Source organism: Salvelinus alpinus, chromosome 29 (genome assembly GCF_045679555.1).
Source record: "Salvelinus alpinus chromosome 29, SLU_Salpinus.1, whole genome shotgun sequence".
Classification (NCBI taxonomy): Eukaryota; Metazoa; Chordata; class Actinopteri; order Salmoniformes; family Salmonidae; genus Salvelinus; species Salvelinus alpinus.
In genome coordinates, this window is record NC_092114.1 from 27,388,447 (window position 1) to 27,407,358 (window position 18,912).

Consider the following 18,912-nt stretch of genomic DNA (forward strand, 5'->3'; position numbering starts at 1 on the left):
TGTGCCTTTCCAAATCATGTCCAATCAATTGCATTTACCACAGGTGGACTCCAATCAAGTTGTAGAAACAGGATGCATCTGAACACAATTTTGAGTCGTATAGCAATGGGTCTGAATACTTACATAAATGAACTATTTCTGTGTGTGTGAATACTTTCCGAATGCACTGCATGGTACTTACCATTTGTATACTGTGCTTGTTTTGTGTTACAGTTTTACACTTCTAATTAAATCTACCAAAGATATCTCTGGCCTGGTTCTTGGAAGATGTAGTGTTTAAGAGTACATGCTACTGTACTAAAAAAGCGCTCAATGGTAGCAATACTTTAGTGAGGACAGCACAAGGGGGTATGTTCTATGTTTAATTTCAAAATAATTGATGGCAGAAAATAATGAAAATATTGACATACATATCACAAACACTCATGGTCTCTGTACAAAGAAATATACATGCAAAAGTAAATAAACAAATAATGTGAAATAAAACCATTTAAAATCATAATACATATGTATAAAAAAGGATGAGATGGGACAAAAAAATACATCCAATCCATATTCTCATGTTTCAACCTTTGTACAACTTCACAAAAATGGATTAATAAATAAATTAAAGGACATTCATTGTATGGGACTGTACAGGTGATCTGACAATGGGCCTCTCGCTCTCTCCCTTCACCTCTCCCACAGCATCCCTATCTCTCATCTAGAAAGAAATAACCCAGTTTTGCATGTTCCTAACAGACAAATCAATATACTTCCCTAACAGCAGGGACTGAACACTGGGCCTCTTCTGAGAAACTGGTAGAAAAGAAACAAATCAAAAATCAACTACATCGATCTAGCCATAAGTGTCATGTAGAGTGCGACGCCAGAAGATTAGGTTACCTAGGAAGTGATAACCATAGAACTATAATGTCTTATGGAGACACTCAAACGTCTTATGGAGACACTCAAACTGGCCACCAGTCCAACCATTATGGCTTCATTGACCTGAATTGGGAGGGCTGTTCTACTCATTCTAATTCTATGGTGATAAGTTAACACCCCAATAGGGTTATAGGTCAAATAAAGAGGACTACCACCAGTGGAGCTTGCAGTACCAAGTACATGCTTTTATCTCCATTTATTACATGTACAACAGATGTCTTCATAAATAGTTGCATAAAATGTTAAAACTGCAACAATGCACATGATAAGAATGGGGGAAACATAGCATCCAGTGAGTGCATTTAGATAATTCTGTCTTCCTCTTCCTCATTCACTTTCCATCTGATTGGCTATATCTGCTGCCACTCAGGCTCGGTCGCTCAATTGGCGATCTACTACATTTAATTTGCAGGATTCTTTAGTCTCGCCTCCAAGAACATCCTCAGAAGCAGGCGGCCAGTTTGAAACGGGAGGGACAGAAGGCAGTTAGAGTCTATTTACAAAGTAAGGCTTAAACATCTTAAATCTGCGCAACACAATTTTTGTTTTAGTAAAAGCAAAAACAAATAATTTTCTGTTGAGAAGACAATGCAGCAGTCAGCAGAATCTCTATAGTTACTTGCAACATGGTCGTTGTCATGGTTTTTTAGATTAAGTATGTAAGCGCAGCAATCGAAAAGCTCTGATTGGACATAAAACTGTCTCAATAAAGTGGAGGAGCTCAGTCATTGGATGAGTCCTCTCCGGGCTCTAAAGTAGCGTAGCGACTTTCCACTGCTGAGCATTTTCTTCAATCTTGTTTTTTTTTTCAAATACATTTTTGAAAAGTTGTGGACAATGTTCTCTCTATACATTGGTTCTTTAAGAAAGGGGGTGTCCCAACAGTCTTTGAGTCATATATTGTAAAAGCACAAAAACAAAACCCCTCTTTCTCCGTCTCTGGCAACAAGAGAGAAGGGATAGTTGCTATGTGTGCTAACACCATCTTCCTTAGCAATTCTCCTCTGAAAGCTCAGTTTGTTTGTTTGTTCAGGGATAAAATCCTCCACACGATAAAGATCGATCAAGAGGCTCTCTGTTGATCAATTGCCTCTCAGTAAGATAGAGGGAAAATAAGTTCATTTTGAGTGTAAAGCAGCAAGCAGCAGTAGACTGGCGATGACATTGCATCACCCTTGTTTTGATTGGCTGAGAACTCAATGTGTGTTCTCTCAGGGAAAAGTGATTGGCTAAGGACCTCTACGCCTACAGGCATCATGTTTTGATTGGTTGAAGGACCACAGGATGTTTTGTTTTTTAAACCACAACATATCTGAAAGAGAATGAGATCAGCGAATTTCATTTAATTTCTTTGAGATGTCCAGTCCCAAATCAATCTCTAGACCCTACCCCTCTAGTCACTTAATGTAGATCTGAAAGGATTGGATAGGTCTAAGCAATATGGTTCTATCTATACCGTCTTCACCTTGTCCTCTGATATGATAGGTGGAAATAATATTACTCACACCTATCCAATCCTCTAAGATCTACACAAGCAACTAGTGGGTGGGAAGCTAGGACCCCATTTGGGACGGGACCAGAGGAGGCTGGTGGGAAGAGCCATAGAATGACAGGCTCATTGTAATGTCCGAAATGGAATCAATGAAACAGAGTCAAACATGTTATTTCCATTTGTTTGATGTGTTTATTACTATTGAATTGATTCCATTCCAGGCATTACAATGATCCCGTCTTCCTATAGCTCCTCCCACCAGCCTCCTCTGGACTGGACGTTCTCTCCTTCCAGCCAGGGTTAGGGTGGTTGGGAGTGGGAATCTCTCTCCAACCCTCGCTCAGGCCCGTGGCTGTAACCGGCTCTGTAGGAAGCTCTGTACCCCTCCGATGGGCTTGGTGTCTGTCTGGTGCTTCCTTCTGTCTATGAACAGCACCAGACGAGATGTGTCCAGACACCCCCCCTCCACCCTACCCTGTCCCTGGTCGTCTGCTAACCTGGCCTGGCCCTGAACCCAGGACTCCTGCAGACACAGCCCAGCCGGAGGCCTCCTTGCAGGGTCAGCCCTCAGCAGCAGGCAGACGAACTCCCGGGCCCCCTGGGTGACGCCCTGGAAGTAGTGGTGGGGGAAGCTGAAGTCTAGCCGGCAAATGTTCAGACACGTCTCCTCCACGCTCTCATCCAGGAAGGGCGATGCCCCACTCAGGAGGACGTAGGTCACAACCCCAAGGCTCCAGAGGTCAGAGGTCAGGGCGGCGGGCTCCCCCACGACCAGCTCGGGGGAGGCGAACTCGGGGCTGCCCAGGAGAGGGTGGACGTAGTGGGCACTGTTGAGCTGGATGGCGTCCCCGAAGTCAGTCAGTTTGACCACGGGCTGGCCGGACGAGGTGTGGGACACCAACAGGTTCTCAGGCTGGAGGAAGAGAGGGAGAAAGAGGAGGAAGGAGAAGGAGGGAGGTGGAGAGCGATATTGGGGAGGGAGACAGAGTATAAATAAGAGGTATAGAAAAGAGAGAAGGGGAAAGAGAGATAGAAAAGAGAGGGGAGAGAGTATAAATAGGAGCTATAGAAGTGAGAGAAAGAGAGAAAGATGAGGACTACAACAGTACCTTTAAGTCCAGATGGGCTATCCTACAGTTGTGGAGGTAATGTAAAGCTTCTAGGATGTTCCGTAGGTAGCTGGCCACTTTCTCCTCAGTCAGATTCCCCCAGCTCACAATGTAGTCCAGGAGACGACCCTGATCAACCCTGCAGAGAGATTGAGGCACGTACACGGTCCAGGTTTAGATGACAGCAGATTTGTGAGAATGTTAAATGTTACTGTGTGTGTAACTCACATCTCCATGACCAATGCGTAGCTGCTGGGGGTCTCGTACGTGTCCAGCAGTGTGACCAGGTGTGTGTGTTGTAGTCGCTGTAGCAGGCTGAGCTCCTGGGTCACCTGGTCTCTTTTCATCAGCTTCTTATTAACCAGCTTGACTGCCACCGTGCGTTTGGTCGACTTGTGTTCGCAACGCTTGACCACAGAGAACCGGCCTCTGTGGAGAGAGTAGGTACAGTTGGGTAAACAGACAAACACACACACAGCTAGGAGTGATAGGAGAAGAGATGTGTAATGTACCTGCCCAGCTCTGCCACCTCAGTGTAGTGGGACTCAAAGTTGTCCTTCCAGCTCACCCTGACCCCATCACTGGACACAACTACACAGACAGGGGGAATAGTCAAATACAGGGAAAGAGGGAGAGAGTTTGTGTGAAAATTCAACAGAAGCATGCGAGTGCGGGATTACACTACAGTACTGTGGGAATATGTTTGTGCAAATGTGTGTGTGTTTGTGTGATGTCTCACCTAGCACTCTGAGGCTGGCTGATGATGTCACAGAGCCAAGGTCGTTAGCGGCAACGCAGGTGTAAACACCGTCGTCCTCCGAAGACACGCCTACTATCCTCAGGGTTGCCTCACCAGTCTCACTGTCTCACACACACACACACACACACACACACACACACACACACACACACACACACACACACACACACACACACACACACACACACACACACACACACACACACACACACACACACACACGTATTCATTTGAACTGTTTCACTGTCACATTTACATTACACATTTTAACAGCCAATAACCTTACTGTTTCACAGTCACATTTATACATTTACTTGAATATGATAATACAATGCCTTCAGAAAGTAGTCACACCCCTAGACCTTTTCCACATTTTGTTGTGTTACAGCCTACATTTAAATTAAGGTTGTGTCACTGGCCCATAATAACCCATAATGTCAAAGTAGAATTATGATTTAAAAACTTTTTACAAAGTAATAAAAAATGAAAAGCTGAAATGTCTTGAGTCAATAAGTATTCAACCCCTTTGTTATGGCAAGACTAAATAAGTTCAGGATTAAAACATTTACTAAACAAGTCACATTATACATTGCATGGACTCACTCTGTGTGCAATAATAGTATTTAACATGATTTTTGAATCACTACCTCTTCTCTTTACCCCACACATACAGATAATTGTAAGGTCCCTCATTTATCAATATTGCGTAGAAACTATTCTAAAATACACTTCATGGCCAAAAGTATGTGGATACATGCTCGTCGAACATGGAGTTGGTTCCCCTGCTATAACAGCCTCCATTCTTCTGGGAATGCTTTCCACTAGATGTGCAGGCCAGTCAAATTCTTCCACACCAATCTCAACAAATCATTTCTGTATGGACCTCGAAACAGGAAAGGGCCTTCGCCAAACTGTTGCCACAAAGTTGGAAGCACAGAATCATCTAGAATGTCATTGTATGCTAAAGCGTTAAGATTTCCCTTCACTGGAACTAAGGGGCCAAGCCGGAACCATGAAAAACAGCCTCAGACCATTAATCCTCCTCCACCAAACTTTACAGTTGGCACTATGCATTGTGGCAGGTAGCATTTTCCTGGCATCTGCCAAATCCAGATTAGTCTGTCGGACTGCCAGATGATGGTGAAGCGTCCAATGGTGCTGAGCTTTACACTCCAGCCAATGCTTCGCATTGCGCATGGTGATCTTAGGCTTGTGTGCGGCTGCTCGGCCATGTAAACCCATTTCATGAAGCTCCCAACGAACAGTTCTTGTGCCGACGTTGCTTCCAGAGGCAGTTCGGAACTCGGTAGTGAGTGTTGCAACCAAGGACAGACGATTTTTACGCACTACACGCTTCTGCACTCGGCAGTCTCGTTCTGTGAGATTGTGTGGCCTACCACTTCGTGGCTGAGCTGTTGTAGCTCCTAGACATTTCCACTTCACAATAACAGCACTTACAGTTGACCGGGACAGCTCTAGCAGGGCAGACATTTGCTGAAGTGACTTGTTGGAAAGGTGGCATCCTATGATGATGTTGTTCTCACCCTGGTGTATGACCTTGGCTATTTGCATTTCAAAATGCTCCTAATTAACCATATAGGGTCAAAATCATATAGTTAAAGCCCATGGGGAATATACAGTACTACGCCATACCATGAAATACCACCGCGCAACCAACTTCAGAGACTGAAATAGAGGTGCTAGTGTCAGAGTTTGAGTACAACCAAAATGTTATATTTGGCTCGCTCAGTTGTGGGTTGACCAGTAAAAATAAAAACATAGCTACAAAGAGAGGACCATTAGGACAATTCAAGTTGCTTTAGCAATGGCAAATTTACTTCAAATGAGTAGGCACCACTCACCAGTAAGCCATTCATCCTCAACAGTTCCCTCCTGTAGGAATACAGGTCAACATTGCTGTTCTACAGAATGAACGAGTCGTGCGTTCCACCTGGCCACCACATTCAGAAGCATTTTTCCACCTGAACATTAAGAGTGGGAGCCTTTTCTGTTCACATAGTTGAACTCGTTTTGGGATGGTGCTTTGATGGCGATGTGGGTGCCGTCTATTGCTCCGTTCTTATTTGGGAACCCATTGATGGCAAAGAAACTCCTCTTGATTTCAATCTGTTGTGCGATGGTGTATGGAAATTGTACGTTACAGTTCATTTAAGTGATGATTGACTCCCAAACGGCTCATCGAGGGATGTGAGCTGCCGATCGGCAAGCTCCCGCTGAAAAGTGCCCATTGCCAAAAACCAGAGGATGGATAGCACTTTGATGTGCACTGGAATGACATGTTTCCCTTTCTAAAGTAGGTCTTAAATACTCCAAAAATCCTATACGATTGGTTTTATGAAATTATATCTGATGAGCCAATCTGTACTTTCTGTAACAACAAAAAAAGATTCTGCAAATCTTCTAACAAAGTAAGATCAGACATTTCTCATTCGATTTCCCATTATCTCAGTCTTTTATAGTATTTCAACAATGGTTTCACTTTAACACGCACCTCCAATTTCACTAATTACTGTACTTTATATAGATTATTATCATAACAAATGCACTGATGTGGTCAAATTATATATAACATGTCAAGATCTGTTACATGAATTGCACAATAGAAATATAATTACGTTGAAAAATGATTTAATTATTACTCACAATTTCAACATATTTTCCTTATTCCACCACTTGGCACTGTGCCTACGAATGTACGCACACTCTCAAGCAAACAGTCATATTGATAAATATCACACTTTGCGTGGAAATGATCCCACGCATCGTATGTGCACAGATTTGTGCCTATGCACAGTTGATAAATGAGGCCCCTGGTGTGCAAAGCACTTAAAGACTTACCCAGAAAGACAGCTGTAATCGCTGCCAAAAGGTACTTCTACAAAGTGTTGGTTTAGGGGATGTGAATACTTATGTAAATTTGCAAACATTTCTAAAAACATGTTTTCACTTTATGGGGTATTGTGTCATTATGGGGTATTGTGTCATTATGGGGTATTGTGTCATTATGGGGTATTGTGTCATTATGGGGTATTGTGTCATTATGGGGTATTGTGTCATTATGGGGTATTGTGTCATTATGGGGTATTGTGTCATTATGGGGTATTGTGTCATTATGGGGTATTGTGTCATTATGGGGTATTGTGTCATTATGGGGTATTGTGTCATTATGGGGTATTGTGTCATTATGGGGTATTGTGTCATTATGGGGTATTGTGTCATTATGGGGTATTGTGTCATTATGGGGTATTGTGTCATTATGGGGTATTGTGTCATTATGGGGTATTGTGTCATTATGGGGTATTGTGTCATTATGGGGTATTGTGTCATTATGGGGTATTGTGTCATTATGGGGTATTGTGTGTAAATGGGTGAGAACCAAAATATATTTAACCAATATTGAATTCAGGTTGTAACAACATGTGGAATAAGTCATGGGGTATGAAAACTTTCTGAAGGCTCTGTATGCCACTTAGAGGGTCATTTTATCCAAAGTGACTTCCAGTACAGTGAGTGTGTGAATGTGATCCCTGGTATTTAACCCACAACAAGGGACAAATTAATAGAGCTTACAGTTTCACTATCACACAGGTGTGTGTGTGTACCTGTAGCCGATGCTGTGTGTGTGTGTGTCTTTGTGTGTGTGTGTGTGTGTGTGTATATATGTGTGCCTTTGTGTGTATGTCTCTCTCTCCCTCTCTGCATCTGTAGCCGATGCCGTGTGTGTGCATGTATGTGTTCCCCTGTGTGTGTGTACCTGTAGCCAAGTTTATGTACAGTATGTGTTCCCCTGTGTGTGTGTACCTGTAGCCAAGTTTATGTACAGTATGTGTTCCCCTGTGTGGGTGTACCTGTAGCCAAGTTTATGTACAGTATGTGTTCCCCTGTGTGTGTGTTCCTGTAGCCAAGTTTATGTACAGTATGTGTTCCCCTGTGTGTGTGTACCTGTAGCCAAGTTTATGTACAGTATGTGTTCCCCTGTGTGTGTGTACCTGTAGCCAAGTTTATGTACAGTATGTGTTCCCCTGTGTGGGTGTACCTGTAGCCAAGTTTATGTACAGTATGTGTTCCCCTGTGTGTGTGTACCTGTAGCCAAGTTTATGTACAGTATGTGTTCCCCTGTGTGTGTGTACCTGTAGCCAAGTGTATGTACAGTATGTGTTCCCCTGTGTGTGTGTACCTGTAGCCAAGTGTATGTACAGTATGTGTTCCCCTGTGTGGGTGTACCTGTAGCCAAGTTTATGTACAGTATGTGTTCCCCTGTGTGGGTGTACCTGTAGCCAAGTTTATGTGCAGTATGTGTTCCCCTGTGTGTGTGTACCTGTAGCCAAGTTTATGTACAGTATGTGTTCCCCTGTGTGTGTGTACCTGTAGCCAAGTTTATGTACAGTATGTGTTCCCCTGTGTGGGTGTACCTGTAGCCAAGTTTATGTACAGTATGTGTTCCCCTGTGTGGGTGTACCTGTAGCCAAGTTTATGTACAGTATGTGTTCCCCTGTGTGGGTGTACCTGTAGCCAAGTTTATGTACAGTATGTGTTCCCCTGTGTGGGTGTACCTGTAGCCAAGTTTATGTACAGTATGTGTTCCCCTGTGTGGGTGTACCTGTAGCCAAGTTTATGTACAGTATGTGTTCCCCTGTGTGTGTGTACCTGTAGCCAAGTTTATGTACAGTATGTGTTCCCCTGTGTGTGTGTACCTGTAGCCAAGTTTATGTACAGTATGTGTTCCCCTGTGTGTGTGTACCTGTAGCCAAGTTTATGTACAGTATGTGTTCCCCTGTGTGGGTGTACCTGTAGCCGAGGTTGTGTGCATGTACAGTATCTGTTCCCCTGTGTGTGTGCCTCTGTGTATGTGTCTCTCTCCCCCTCTCTCTCCACCTGTAGGCGATGCTGTGGTGTCCGTTGTTGTTCAGGATGGTCTGGTCAGGTCCCCTCCAGGTGACAGTAGCTTTGGGTCGGCCACACACCTTACACCTCAGAGTCACACACTCCCCGTTGTCACACGTCACCTCACTCAGGGGGACCAGGAACTCCGGTGAGACTAAGGGTCAAAGGTCAAATTACATCATCGCTGAGAGGGCTAGGGAATGTGTCATAGTGAGAGCATATCATGTATTTACATAATTTTCTGCTCAGCATCTGTAGATTGTTGCTGGTGATCTTTCCTCATTCTTTGATTATTATTTGGTACAGTACAATTAACTTTATTGTTCCTAAGTGTCTTGGATACAGTCAATACACTGCTGAATATCTGTATATCCATTCTGCTGTATTGAGATCATTTTATTGAGACTAGACATTAAAAGACAATAGAGGACTTACCATCATAGATGTAGTTGGGGTTTAGAAGCTGAAAAAACAAGACAGAAAACAGAATGTCAGATGTCAAAGAAGAACACTTTGCGTAGATCTGAAATGATTGGAGGGGGAAGGGGCATTGCTGGTTCCCATTGGTTGTTTACTAGCAATGCAGTAACATTGGCACGACTTAGCTCTCTGATAGGTGTAAGCAATATGGTGAAATTCCACTAAGCCTATCCGACCCTCTCACTTCCACACACGTACCTAGGCATTACGGGTAGGGGCTAGCGGTCAATAATGATTGGACAAAAGGATTGATGATAACTTACCTTTACAGAAACCTTATTGGATAGCCCTTCTCTAGACTTCCTGTAACCGTTTTCCAGCTTGCCCTCTTTCTTTCCCTCCTCTTTTCTCTCAGACTTCTTGCGGATGCGCAGGGTGGTGTGCCAGGAGGAGGACTTCCTGTTAACACAAATAGGGTCAATTGAAAGGTATATGATATACAGTATGATATAACACTAATCAATTACATATCTCATATCACACAATTCGTAGTTTTAGGCTAACAATATCTTGTTGTCACACTAAAATCTTTCCCCGTGTACTGTACATTTGCCACAGTATCTTACTTGATGGTTCCGTCTGGGCAGTCGGGGATGATGGCGGAGGTGTGTCCTAGAACGAAACCGGGGATCCAGCCCTCGGCAGCAGGGCCCTGTTCGGTAGCGGCCCGGAACACCAGGAACATGTTCTGTTGGTTAGAGGCCAGGATCTGAACCACCTCTCCCTGGGACACACTGATCTCATCCTCCTTCAGGGCCACGTAGTCCTGGGTCACCAACATGGTCGACATACTACTGCTGCTGCTGCTTTCACTCTGTGGAGAGGGGGGAATTATGGAATTAGGGAATGAAATTTGGGAATTAAATCTCACACACACACACACACACACACACACACACACACACACACACACACACACACACACACACACACACACACACACACACACACACACACACACACACACACACACACACACACACACACACACACACACACACACACACACACACACACACACACACACACACACACACACACGAGTCAGTCCTCCACGATTCCATGTACCTCATCAGTAACAGGACAAACACACTGATTCTATCATGGCATCCCAAACAACACACGGGCAAATCCATGGTAACAGAGTGATGCTGTAAAACGAGAGTAAAACCGTTGCATCTGCACTGTTCTTCAAGTTAATGTGTTTCTGTAAAAATGTCCTCGGAAATTGTTAAAAGTAGCCCTCTTGCATAGAGTTGTATGGTTTGTTTAGCTTTGCAATCATTGTTTTTTGTTTGACATACATTTTAAAGTGAAAAATCTCAGCATCACTCTTACCACGGCATTGCCCACACACAAATACACCTCACACACTCCGCTGTTTTGGTAGAGGGAAGAGGAAAAAGAGAAGTACAATTTGATTAAAGCACTTTCTACCATCAATCGTTCAGTCATGTGAGTGTTGTTGTTAACCATCCATTTTCTAGTTTCACACACTGCTTCCAGAAAAGTTCATACTCCTCCATGAGAGACAAAGAAAGAGTCGGAAAAGGGATTGGCACCACTAATTCTTCAGAGAACAAGTTAATCAGGTAGAGTGAAGAGGAAGAGAGGTACACACTCAGGTGTTAAAGGATGACTTTCAGTTTCAGTCGTCTTTGCTCTTTTGCTCCGACGAGAAGGGTTAGAGAGAAGTAATCAAGCTGAAAGAAACTTTGTCAAGAGTTAAAAATAGTAGAAATGAGAGTCGTTGTTAAAGGCTGAAGCTTTATGAAAGCCTTTTTAGCAAAAAAGAGTAGAAAGTCTTAAGGAGAATTTAGTAGAGTTGTTAGACATACATGAGGTTCGTAGTAGTAGTAGAGTACTACTAGTAGCAGAGTAGTAGTAGTAGTAGTAGTGTACCACTAGTAGCAGAGTAGTAGTAGTAGTAGAGTACTACTAGTAGCAGAGTAGTAGTAGTAGTAGTAGTAGTGTACCACTAGTAGCAGAGTAGTAGTAGTAGTATAGTATAGTACTACTAGTAGCAGAGTAGTAGTAGAAGTAGAGTATTATTAGTGGTAGAGTACTACTAATAGTATAGTAGTAGTAGTAGTAGTAAAGTACTACTAATAGTGTAGTAGTAGTAGTCGTATAGTACTACTAGTAGCAGTAGTGGTAGAGTACTACTTGAAGTGCAGTTAAAGCTTGGTTAGAGCTATGCGTTGAAGAATAGTCTAATAGGCTTGTCGATTCTTTAGAGACATACAAGAAGTGTGCAGGAGTACAACAATTAGTAGTAGTTGTTGTAATAGTAGAGTACTACTAGTTGTAAAATAGTAGTAGAACATGTTGTAGAAGTTTAGTAGAGCCAGCTCCAGTGGGATGCAGCAGGTCACAGGAAGACAGGACAGGACACGTCTCCCATGGGTGCTGGGTTAGTCAACCAGGATCATTAGCAGAACTAGGCCGCCCTGAAGCCTGGGCAGCGGGTACATCTCTTACCCCATTGCTCTGGGTGGACTGGATGGACTGCTCACTGGTCGATGAGCACGTACTCATGCGGTCCGCCTCCTTGCTGTGGCTGGAATGTCTGTGGGACCCGGTCCCTGACTGGGATGAGATCTGGCCCGTGTTTTGGTTCTGCCTCCCCAGGGTATCCACTACCTCCCCTGGGAAGGTGAAGGAGCCTGGCCGGCTGGCTGGAGAACCAGGCATGGAGCTCCAGAAGGAACCAGAGCCAGACTTCAGGCCAGGGCTGGGAGGGGGGAGCGCATCCTTCCCGAAGGCTGGGGTGGCCATGGGGGAGGCCATGGGGGAGATGGTGCCTGGCCGAGGCTTGGTGGGGGTGGAGAGAGCAACAGGTACAGGGAGGGGGGCCACACTGGCCCGGGGGATAGGGGAGACAGAATGGGGCTGGTCGTTTGAGGCCAAGATGGGGCGCTTGCCCTGGGGGCTTCCCCCCTGGACCCTCACCCCATGCTGGGCCTCCCTGGTCTCCCTCACCCCCCCTGCTGGAGCCAGGTCCCGCGGGTCCACTGGGACAGAGGGAGGGAGCGAGGGAGGAGGGGGGAGACGAGGGGAGGAACCTGAATCAGAAGTGAGCAACACTGAGTAGAGGGAGGGAAATGTCTTAACCAAGGAATTTCAACACACACACGCACAGACACACACACTCCCTCGGTAATACTGGGAGAGCCTCAGCCTACCTGACATTTTGTTGGGGCCATCTGGGTCTGTGGCCCCAGGGTTGTGTGGGTGTCGTAAGGGCTGGGGCAGGCGGGAGGGCTGGGGGATCCTGGAGGGCCTCCTGGATGAGCCAGCTCCACCCTGGGGACCACTTCCAACAAGGGGACTACAAACAGCGAGGGGCCCACTTCCACCGAGCGGCCCAGATTGATGCACACCCTGTAGAGCTCCAACAGGGGCCAAACTGGGCATGATGCTCCCCACTGATGGAGCTCCGCCGCTGGGTAGACATGGTCCGTCGCTAGCCCCTACATGGTTCCTCTGGTACTCTGTAGGGGAGGTCAGAGCTGGAGAGAGAGAGAGAGTGAGAAAGCGAGGGAGAGAGATTTATAAAAAACCTTATTTTGGTAACATCACTCACCACAACATTCCAAAATCGTGTACTGTTGAAAAAGCTTAGCTAAAGGTGTGTGGGTACCATTGAGGAAGTTGCGTTGGCTCTCCAGTATCTGGCTGATCTGAAGGGTCCAGACCTGTCGGACACCCAGGTGGGAGGAGTGGAGGACAAAGGATTCTATGCTGCTATTGGTCATCCGAGACGTCAACACAAACGTACAGGGGTCACCGTCCACACTGTCCTCCAACCCGAGACAATTGACCTGGAGGGAGGGGGAGAGAGCTTCACCTTTATTAAAAAATTACGAGTGAATGAATACAGAGCTTCCAAACTTACATTGTCTTTTGATGCATTCAAAATACATTTTGAGTTGTCTTGGAAGTTTATACACATTTGGAAGTTTATACGCATACCTTGATGCTGTTCTTATATAGGAAGCCAGGCATGGAGAAACCTCTCTTCTTGTCCAGTGGTTCACTGAAGATGACGATCTGTTCGAAGAGGAAGACCCTTCTCTCCCTCATCCTTCCTACTCCCTCCTCGGGGTCTGATACCATGAAGGTATCCTGAAGCAGCAGACGACCTTGGGCCACAATCTTACCCTAAAGGGGGAGGAAAGAAAAGAAAGAAGATAACGGAAAAAAAGGAGGAGAAAAACATTGAAAGAGACGAATAAAGGAAGAGGTAAGGGGGGTGAGGGGGGAAGAGGTAAGGGGGGCAGATCCAGGAAGGAGGAAAGAAAATCAGACGAGTTGATCAATTGGTTCGATCGATTGATCTGACAATCAATTGATCCGTTTTTAAATGTAAATATCTATTTTCTGTCAGGGTTGTCTTACGTCAAATCCTTGGAGCCGCCCCACGTTCATCATATCATTGCATCTCTTTGGTACGATGCACATGATCTCCACTCCTTTCTGAAGGGAACACACACACATTGAATGGGTAAAAAAGTTAAGGAAATACAATATTGTCAAAAAATATAGATCTTTTTAATGAAAACACTAGAGAAAAGTCAGTTCCTCACCTCCAACTCAACTGAATCTAACCCTGCCTTTTTAGAGAATTTGAGGAAGTCCTACAAACAAAACGAGGCAAAGTTAATTGGATATTACAAAACTGTGACTTGTGCGAAACATAATGATTAACCAATGATCACAAGATGATGATGAGAACACACAGAGACTCACCCCAACGCACACCCCCACACCGTACCTTGAGCAGTAGTTGGTACTTCATGATTCTCTGGACGGGTTTGATGAGGAGGTCAGTGATCTGGAGACGGTGACCTAGACGTTGTTTCAGGTCCTCGAAGTAGGTGTCGATGTACTCTGATACGATGAGCTCTGACTTAGGCTTGTTCTGACAGTACACTACGTACATGTGGAGCCTCCGCTCCTGGAGAAAGAACACACCAGGGTTAGGGTACAGTAGATATACTCTATTCAGACCCCTTGACTTTTTCCACATTGCTACATTACAGCCTTATTCTAAAATTGATTACAAGTTTCCCTCATCAATCTACATACAATACCCCATAATGACAAAGCCAAAACAGGTTTTTAGATTTTTTTGCAAATTCATTCAACCCCCCCGCCCAGAAATATGACATTTCCATAAGTATTCAGACCCTTTACTCAGTACTTTGTTGAAGCAGCTTTGGGATTTGCGATTACAGTCTTCTTGGGTATGACGCTACAAGCTTGGCACACCTGTATTTGGGGAGTTTCTCCCATTCTTCTCTGCAGATCCTCTCAAGCTTTGTTAGGTTGGATGGGGAGCGTCGCTGCACAGCTATTTTCAGGCCTCTCCAGAGATGTTTGATCGTGTTCAAGTCCTGGCTCTGTGCTGCCACCACCATGCTTCACAGTAAAGATGGTGACAAGTTTCCTCCAGACGTGACTCTTGGCATTCAGCCCAAAGAGTTCCATATTGGTTTCATCAGACCAGAGAGTCTTGTTTCTCATGGTCTGACAGTCTTTAGGTGCCTTTTGGCAAACTTCAAGCGGGCTGTCATGTGCCTTTACTGAAGAGTGGCTTCCGTCTGGCAACTCTACTATAAAGGCCTGATTGGTGGAGTGCTGCTGAGATGGTTGTCCTTCTGGAAGGTTCTCCCATCTCCACAGAGGAACTCTGGAGCTCTGTCAGAGTGACCATTGGGTTCTTGGTCACCTCCCTGACCAAGGCCCTTCTCCCCCGTATGCTCAGTTTGGCCGGGCAGCCAGCTCTAGGAAGAGTCTTGGTGGTTCCAAAATTCTTCCATTTAAGAATGATGGAGGCCACTGTGTTCTTGGGGACTTTCAATGCTGCAGACATTTTTTGGTACCCTTCCCCAGATCTGTGCCTCGACACAATCCTGTCTCTGAGTTCTACAGACAATTCCTTTGACCTCATGGCTTGGTTTTTGCTCTGACATGCAGTGTTAACTGTGGGATCTTATATAGACAAGTGTGTGCCTTTCCAAATCATGTCCAATCAATTGAATTTACCACAAGTGGACTCCAATCAAGTTGTAGAAACATCTCAAGGATGCTCAATGGAAACAGGATGCACCTGAGCTCAATGTCGAGTCTCATAGCAAAGGGTCTGAAAACTTATGTAAATAATGTATTTCTGTTTATTTATTTTTAATACATTTGCAAAAATTTCTAAAAACCTGTTTTCGCTTTGTCATTATGGGGTATTGTGTGTAGATTGATGAGAATCTTTTAAATTTAATACATGTTAGAATAATTTTGTAACGTAACAATGTGGAAAAAGTCAAGGGGTCTGAATACTTTCCGAAGGCACTGCATCCACACACATCAACAGTCAGTCACTCACATGTTTGACGAACAGCGGCCCAAGTCGGTCAGGGTCTTCCAGACACTTCTCTAACTCTCCCATGAAGAAACTGCAGAGAGAGAGAGGGTTAGCAAGGCGTATCCATATGTTGTGTGTGTGTTTGTATGTGTGATTGTGTGTGTGTGTGTGTGTGTGCGTGCGTAATTGTGTGTGTCGTACTCTCTGTGCCAGTCGTAGATCTGGTGGATGTTTCCAAAGACGGTCTTGTCTTTCCCCTTCATATCATCTGGTACCCCTTCCTCCTTCATCCGCGTCATATAGCCCTGAAACACACAGTCATGGTTGCATAATCAAGCCGTCACACACACACACTCTAACATCAACTAACACGAGAGGAAGAGGAAGTGAGGTCAGAGGGAGGGAGGAAGTGATGCGTTTTGACTTACCCCCACCACCACGCCCAGGTCTCTGACGTAGTCCCTCTCAGTCTCCACCAGCTCCAACAACACATAACTACACAGAGACAGAGACAGCGAGAGAGAGAGAGAGAGAGAGAGACAGCAAGAGAGAGAGAGAGACAGAGACAGAGACAGAGAGAGAGAGAGAGAGAGAGAGAGAGAGAGAGAGAAAGTAAGAAACAGCTGAAACAAGAGTGTGTCAAAGTATAAAAGGGAGTTCCTGTGTATGGTGTCCATAGTAGGACAGCTTCAGTCAAATCCTTATGAGACGGAGATTGCCCTAATATGGACACTGTAACAGTGAGCGAGAAAGAGTGAGTGACAGAAAGAGAGAAACACTGCTAGTGTGCCACATTGGAAACAAGTGGAATGGCTTTAACGTGCTATCCCCTTGGTTGTACTCATATAGATTCATTTAAGTAAAAAATATGCACTATCAATTCAGTACGTACTGTCGTCTCTTGAGGAATCCCGTTTTGCGCTCCTCCATCTCATCGATGGGAGAGGAGGATGAAAGGAGGGAGTTGTCGGAGGGGTTGAAGGAGGGAGAGCTGCTATCCCCCTGTTCTACTGAGAGAGAGCTGGGCCGGTCCTCTAAAGCCTGGAGAGAGAGAAGAGGGAGAGAGGGACGGAGAAAGAAGGAGGTTGATTGTAAACCAGATGACGCCTCTGCGTGTGTGTGCGTGTGAGAGAGAGAGTGTCCTCACCATTTTGCTCTTGACCAGTTCCTCGATGGCGCTCACCAGCTCTGCTGCACTGGGTGTCTCAGAACTGGACGGACGGACGGACAGACGAGAGGAGCTCTGGACAGGGATGGAGGGTGGGGGGTTAGGAGATAACAGTGTTAGAACATGCCATTCAGCAGAGTCTTACTACCTGATCTGGCTAAAGGTTTTATTTACTACCATTCCTGTAATCTAGAAAACAATCAAGCAATTTTTTTAAACAATTAACTGATGAATTAATACATAAATTAACTGATCCTATCAATTAAACAAGAAACCAAATCTGTCAAGAATAACATTATTGGTTCTTCCTAATTGAACCCTCTCTTATAGAACGCCCTCTTTTTAGGGAGAACATCAAAACATGTCATGTAGAGAGACACTGCAAACACTGATCCAAGTGAGTACTGAAAAAGAGACCATGAAAGAAAACAGTGTTTTTTTCTGGACAGATCCCGAAATATTCCTGAGGCATACATTGAATGGCGGGTAAAATGTTTCCAGCCAGCTATATGTTGGTGACGTCTAAGTTGGATAATGGGTTTGATAAGATGACATCATCTCGCTTAGTCTACCTTACACAGTGTTACTGTTCGTGTTGTATTTTGATCCTCTGCTCTTAATGAATGATCCAATGTTGATCAGAACAAGAAATCGGTTCTAATATGAAGTTAAAATGAAGAAGTGTAAAGTGAATCTATGATAAAAAAAAAGAAGGAAAATACACTACATGACCAAAAGCATGTGGACGGACACCTGCTCATCGAACATCTCATTCCAAAATCATGGGCATTAATATGGAGTTGGTCCCCCCTTTGCTGCTATAACAGGCTTCTGGGAAGGCTTTCCACTAGATGTTGGAACATTGCTGAGGGGACTTCCATTCAGCCACAAGAGCATTAGGGAGATCGGCACTGATGTTGGGCGATTAGGCCTGGCTCGCAGTCGGAGTTCCAATTCATCCCAAAGGTTGAGGTCAGGGCTCTGTGCAGGCCAGTCAAGTTCTTCCACACCGATCTCAACAAACCATTTCTGTATGGACCTTGCTTTGTGCACGGGGGCATTGTCATGCTGAAACAGAAAAAGGGCCTTCCCCAAACTGTTGCCACAAAGTTGGAAGCACAGAACCATCTAGAATGTAATTGTATGATGTAGCATTAAGATTTCCCTTCACTGGAACTAAGGGGCCTAGCCCGAACTGTGAAAAACAGCCCAAGACCATTATTCTTCCTCCACCAAACATTACAGTTGGCACTATGCATTGGGGCAGGTAGCGTTCTCCTGGCATCTGCCAAACCCAGATTCTTCCGTCGGACTGACAGATGATGAAGCGTGATTCATTACTCCAGAGAACGCGTTTCCACTGCTCCAGAGTCCAATGGCGGCGAGCTTTACACCACTCCAGCCGACACTTGGCATTACGCAAGGTGATCTTAGGCTTATGTGTGGCTGCCCGGCCATGGAAACCCATTTCATGAAGCTCCCGATGAACATCGAACAGTCATTGCTTCAGCACTTGGCGGTCAAATTCTGTGAGCTTGTGAGGCTTACCACTTCATGGCTGAGCCGTTGTTGCTCCTAGACGTTTCCACTTCATAATAACATCACTTACAGTTGACCGGGGCAGCTCTAGCAGGGTAGAAATTTGACGAACTGACTTGTTGGAAAGGTGGCATCCTATGACGATGCCACGTTGAAAGTCACTTAGCT

General features: G+C 44.9%; 1 protein-coding gene across 5 annotated transcripts in view; it reads right to left on the minus strand.

The window, feature by feature from the left end:
- Nucleotides 1–349: 349 nt before the first annotated feature.
- Nucleotides 350–18,912, minus strand: part of LOC139559422 (triple functional domain protein-like) — a 111,588-nt gene continuing 93,025 nt past the window's right edge. For all 5 annotated transcript variants that reach the window (XM_071375441.1, XM_071375439.1, XM_071375440.1 and 2 more), the window contains 21 exons: nucleotides 17,185–17,280; nucleotides 16,930–17,078; nucleotides 16,466–16,532; nucleotides 16,239–16,342; nucleotides 16,059–16,128; nucleotides 14,451–14,633; nucleotides 14,263–14,313; nucleotides 14,075–14,152; nucleotides 13,649–13,837; nucleotides 13,317–13,497; nucleotides 12,859–13,185; nucleotides 12,155–12,738; nucleotides 10,240–10,487; nucleotides 9,937–10,072; nucleotides 9,629–9,656; nucleotides 9,185–9,347; nucleotides 4,268–4,389; nucleotides 4,041–4,119; nucleotides 3,757–3,957; nucleotides 3,529–3,667; nucleotides 350–3,332 (listed from right to left, as the gene is read on the minus strand). In XM_071375441.1, the coding sequence (XP_071231542.1) occupies nucleotides 2,760–3,332; nucleotides 3,529–3,667; nucleotides 3,757–3,957; nucleotides 4,041–4,119; nucleotides 4,268–4,389; nucleotides 9,185–9,347; nucleotides 9,629–9,656; nucleotides 9,937–10,072; nucleotides 10,240–10,487; nucleotides 12,155–12,738; nucleotides 12,859–13,185; nucleotides 13,317–13,497; nucleotides 13,649–13,837; nucleotides 14,075–14,152; nucleotides 14,263–14,313; nucleotides 14,451–14,633; nucleotides 16,059–16,128; nucleotides 16,239–16,342; nucleotides 16,466–16,532; nucleotides 16,930–17,078; nucleotides 17,185–17,280 (3,768 nt within the window). In that variant the 3' untranslated portion in view covers nucleotides 350–2,759. The remainder of the gene's footprint in view (nucleotides 3,333–3,528; nucleotides 3,668–3,756; nucleotides 3,958–4,040; nucleotides 4,120–4,267; nucleotides 4,390–9,184; nucleotides 9,348–9,628; nucleotides 9,657–9,936; nucleotides 10,073–10,239; nucleotides 10,488–12,154; nucleotides 12,739–12,858; nucleotides 13,186–13,316; nucleotides 13,498–13,648; nucleotides 13,838–14,074; nucleotides 14,153–14,262; nucleotides 14,314–14,450; nucleotides 14,634–16,058; nucleotides 16,129–16,238; nucleotides 16,343–16,465; nucleotides 16,533–16,929; nucleotides 17,079–17,184; nucleotides 17,281–18,912) is intronic.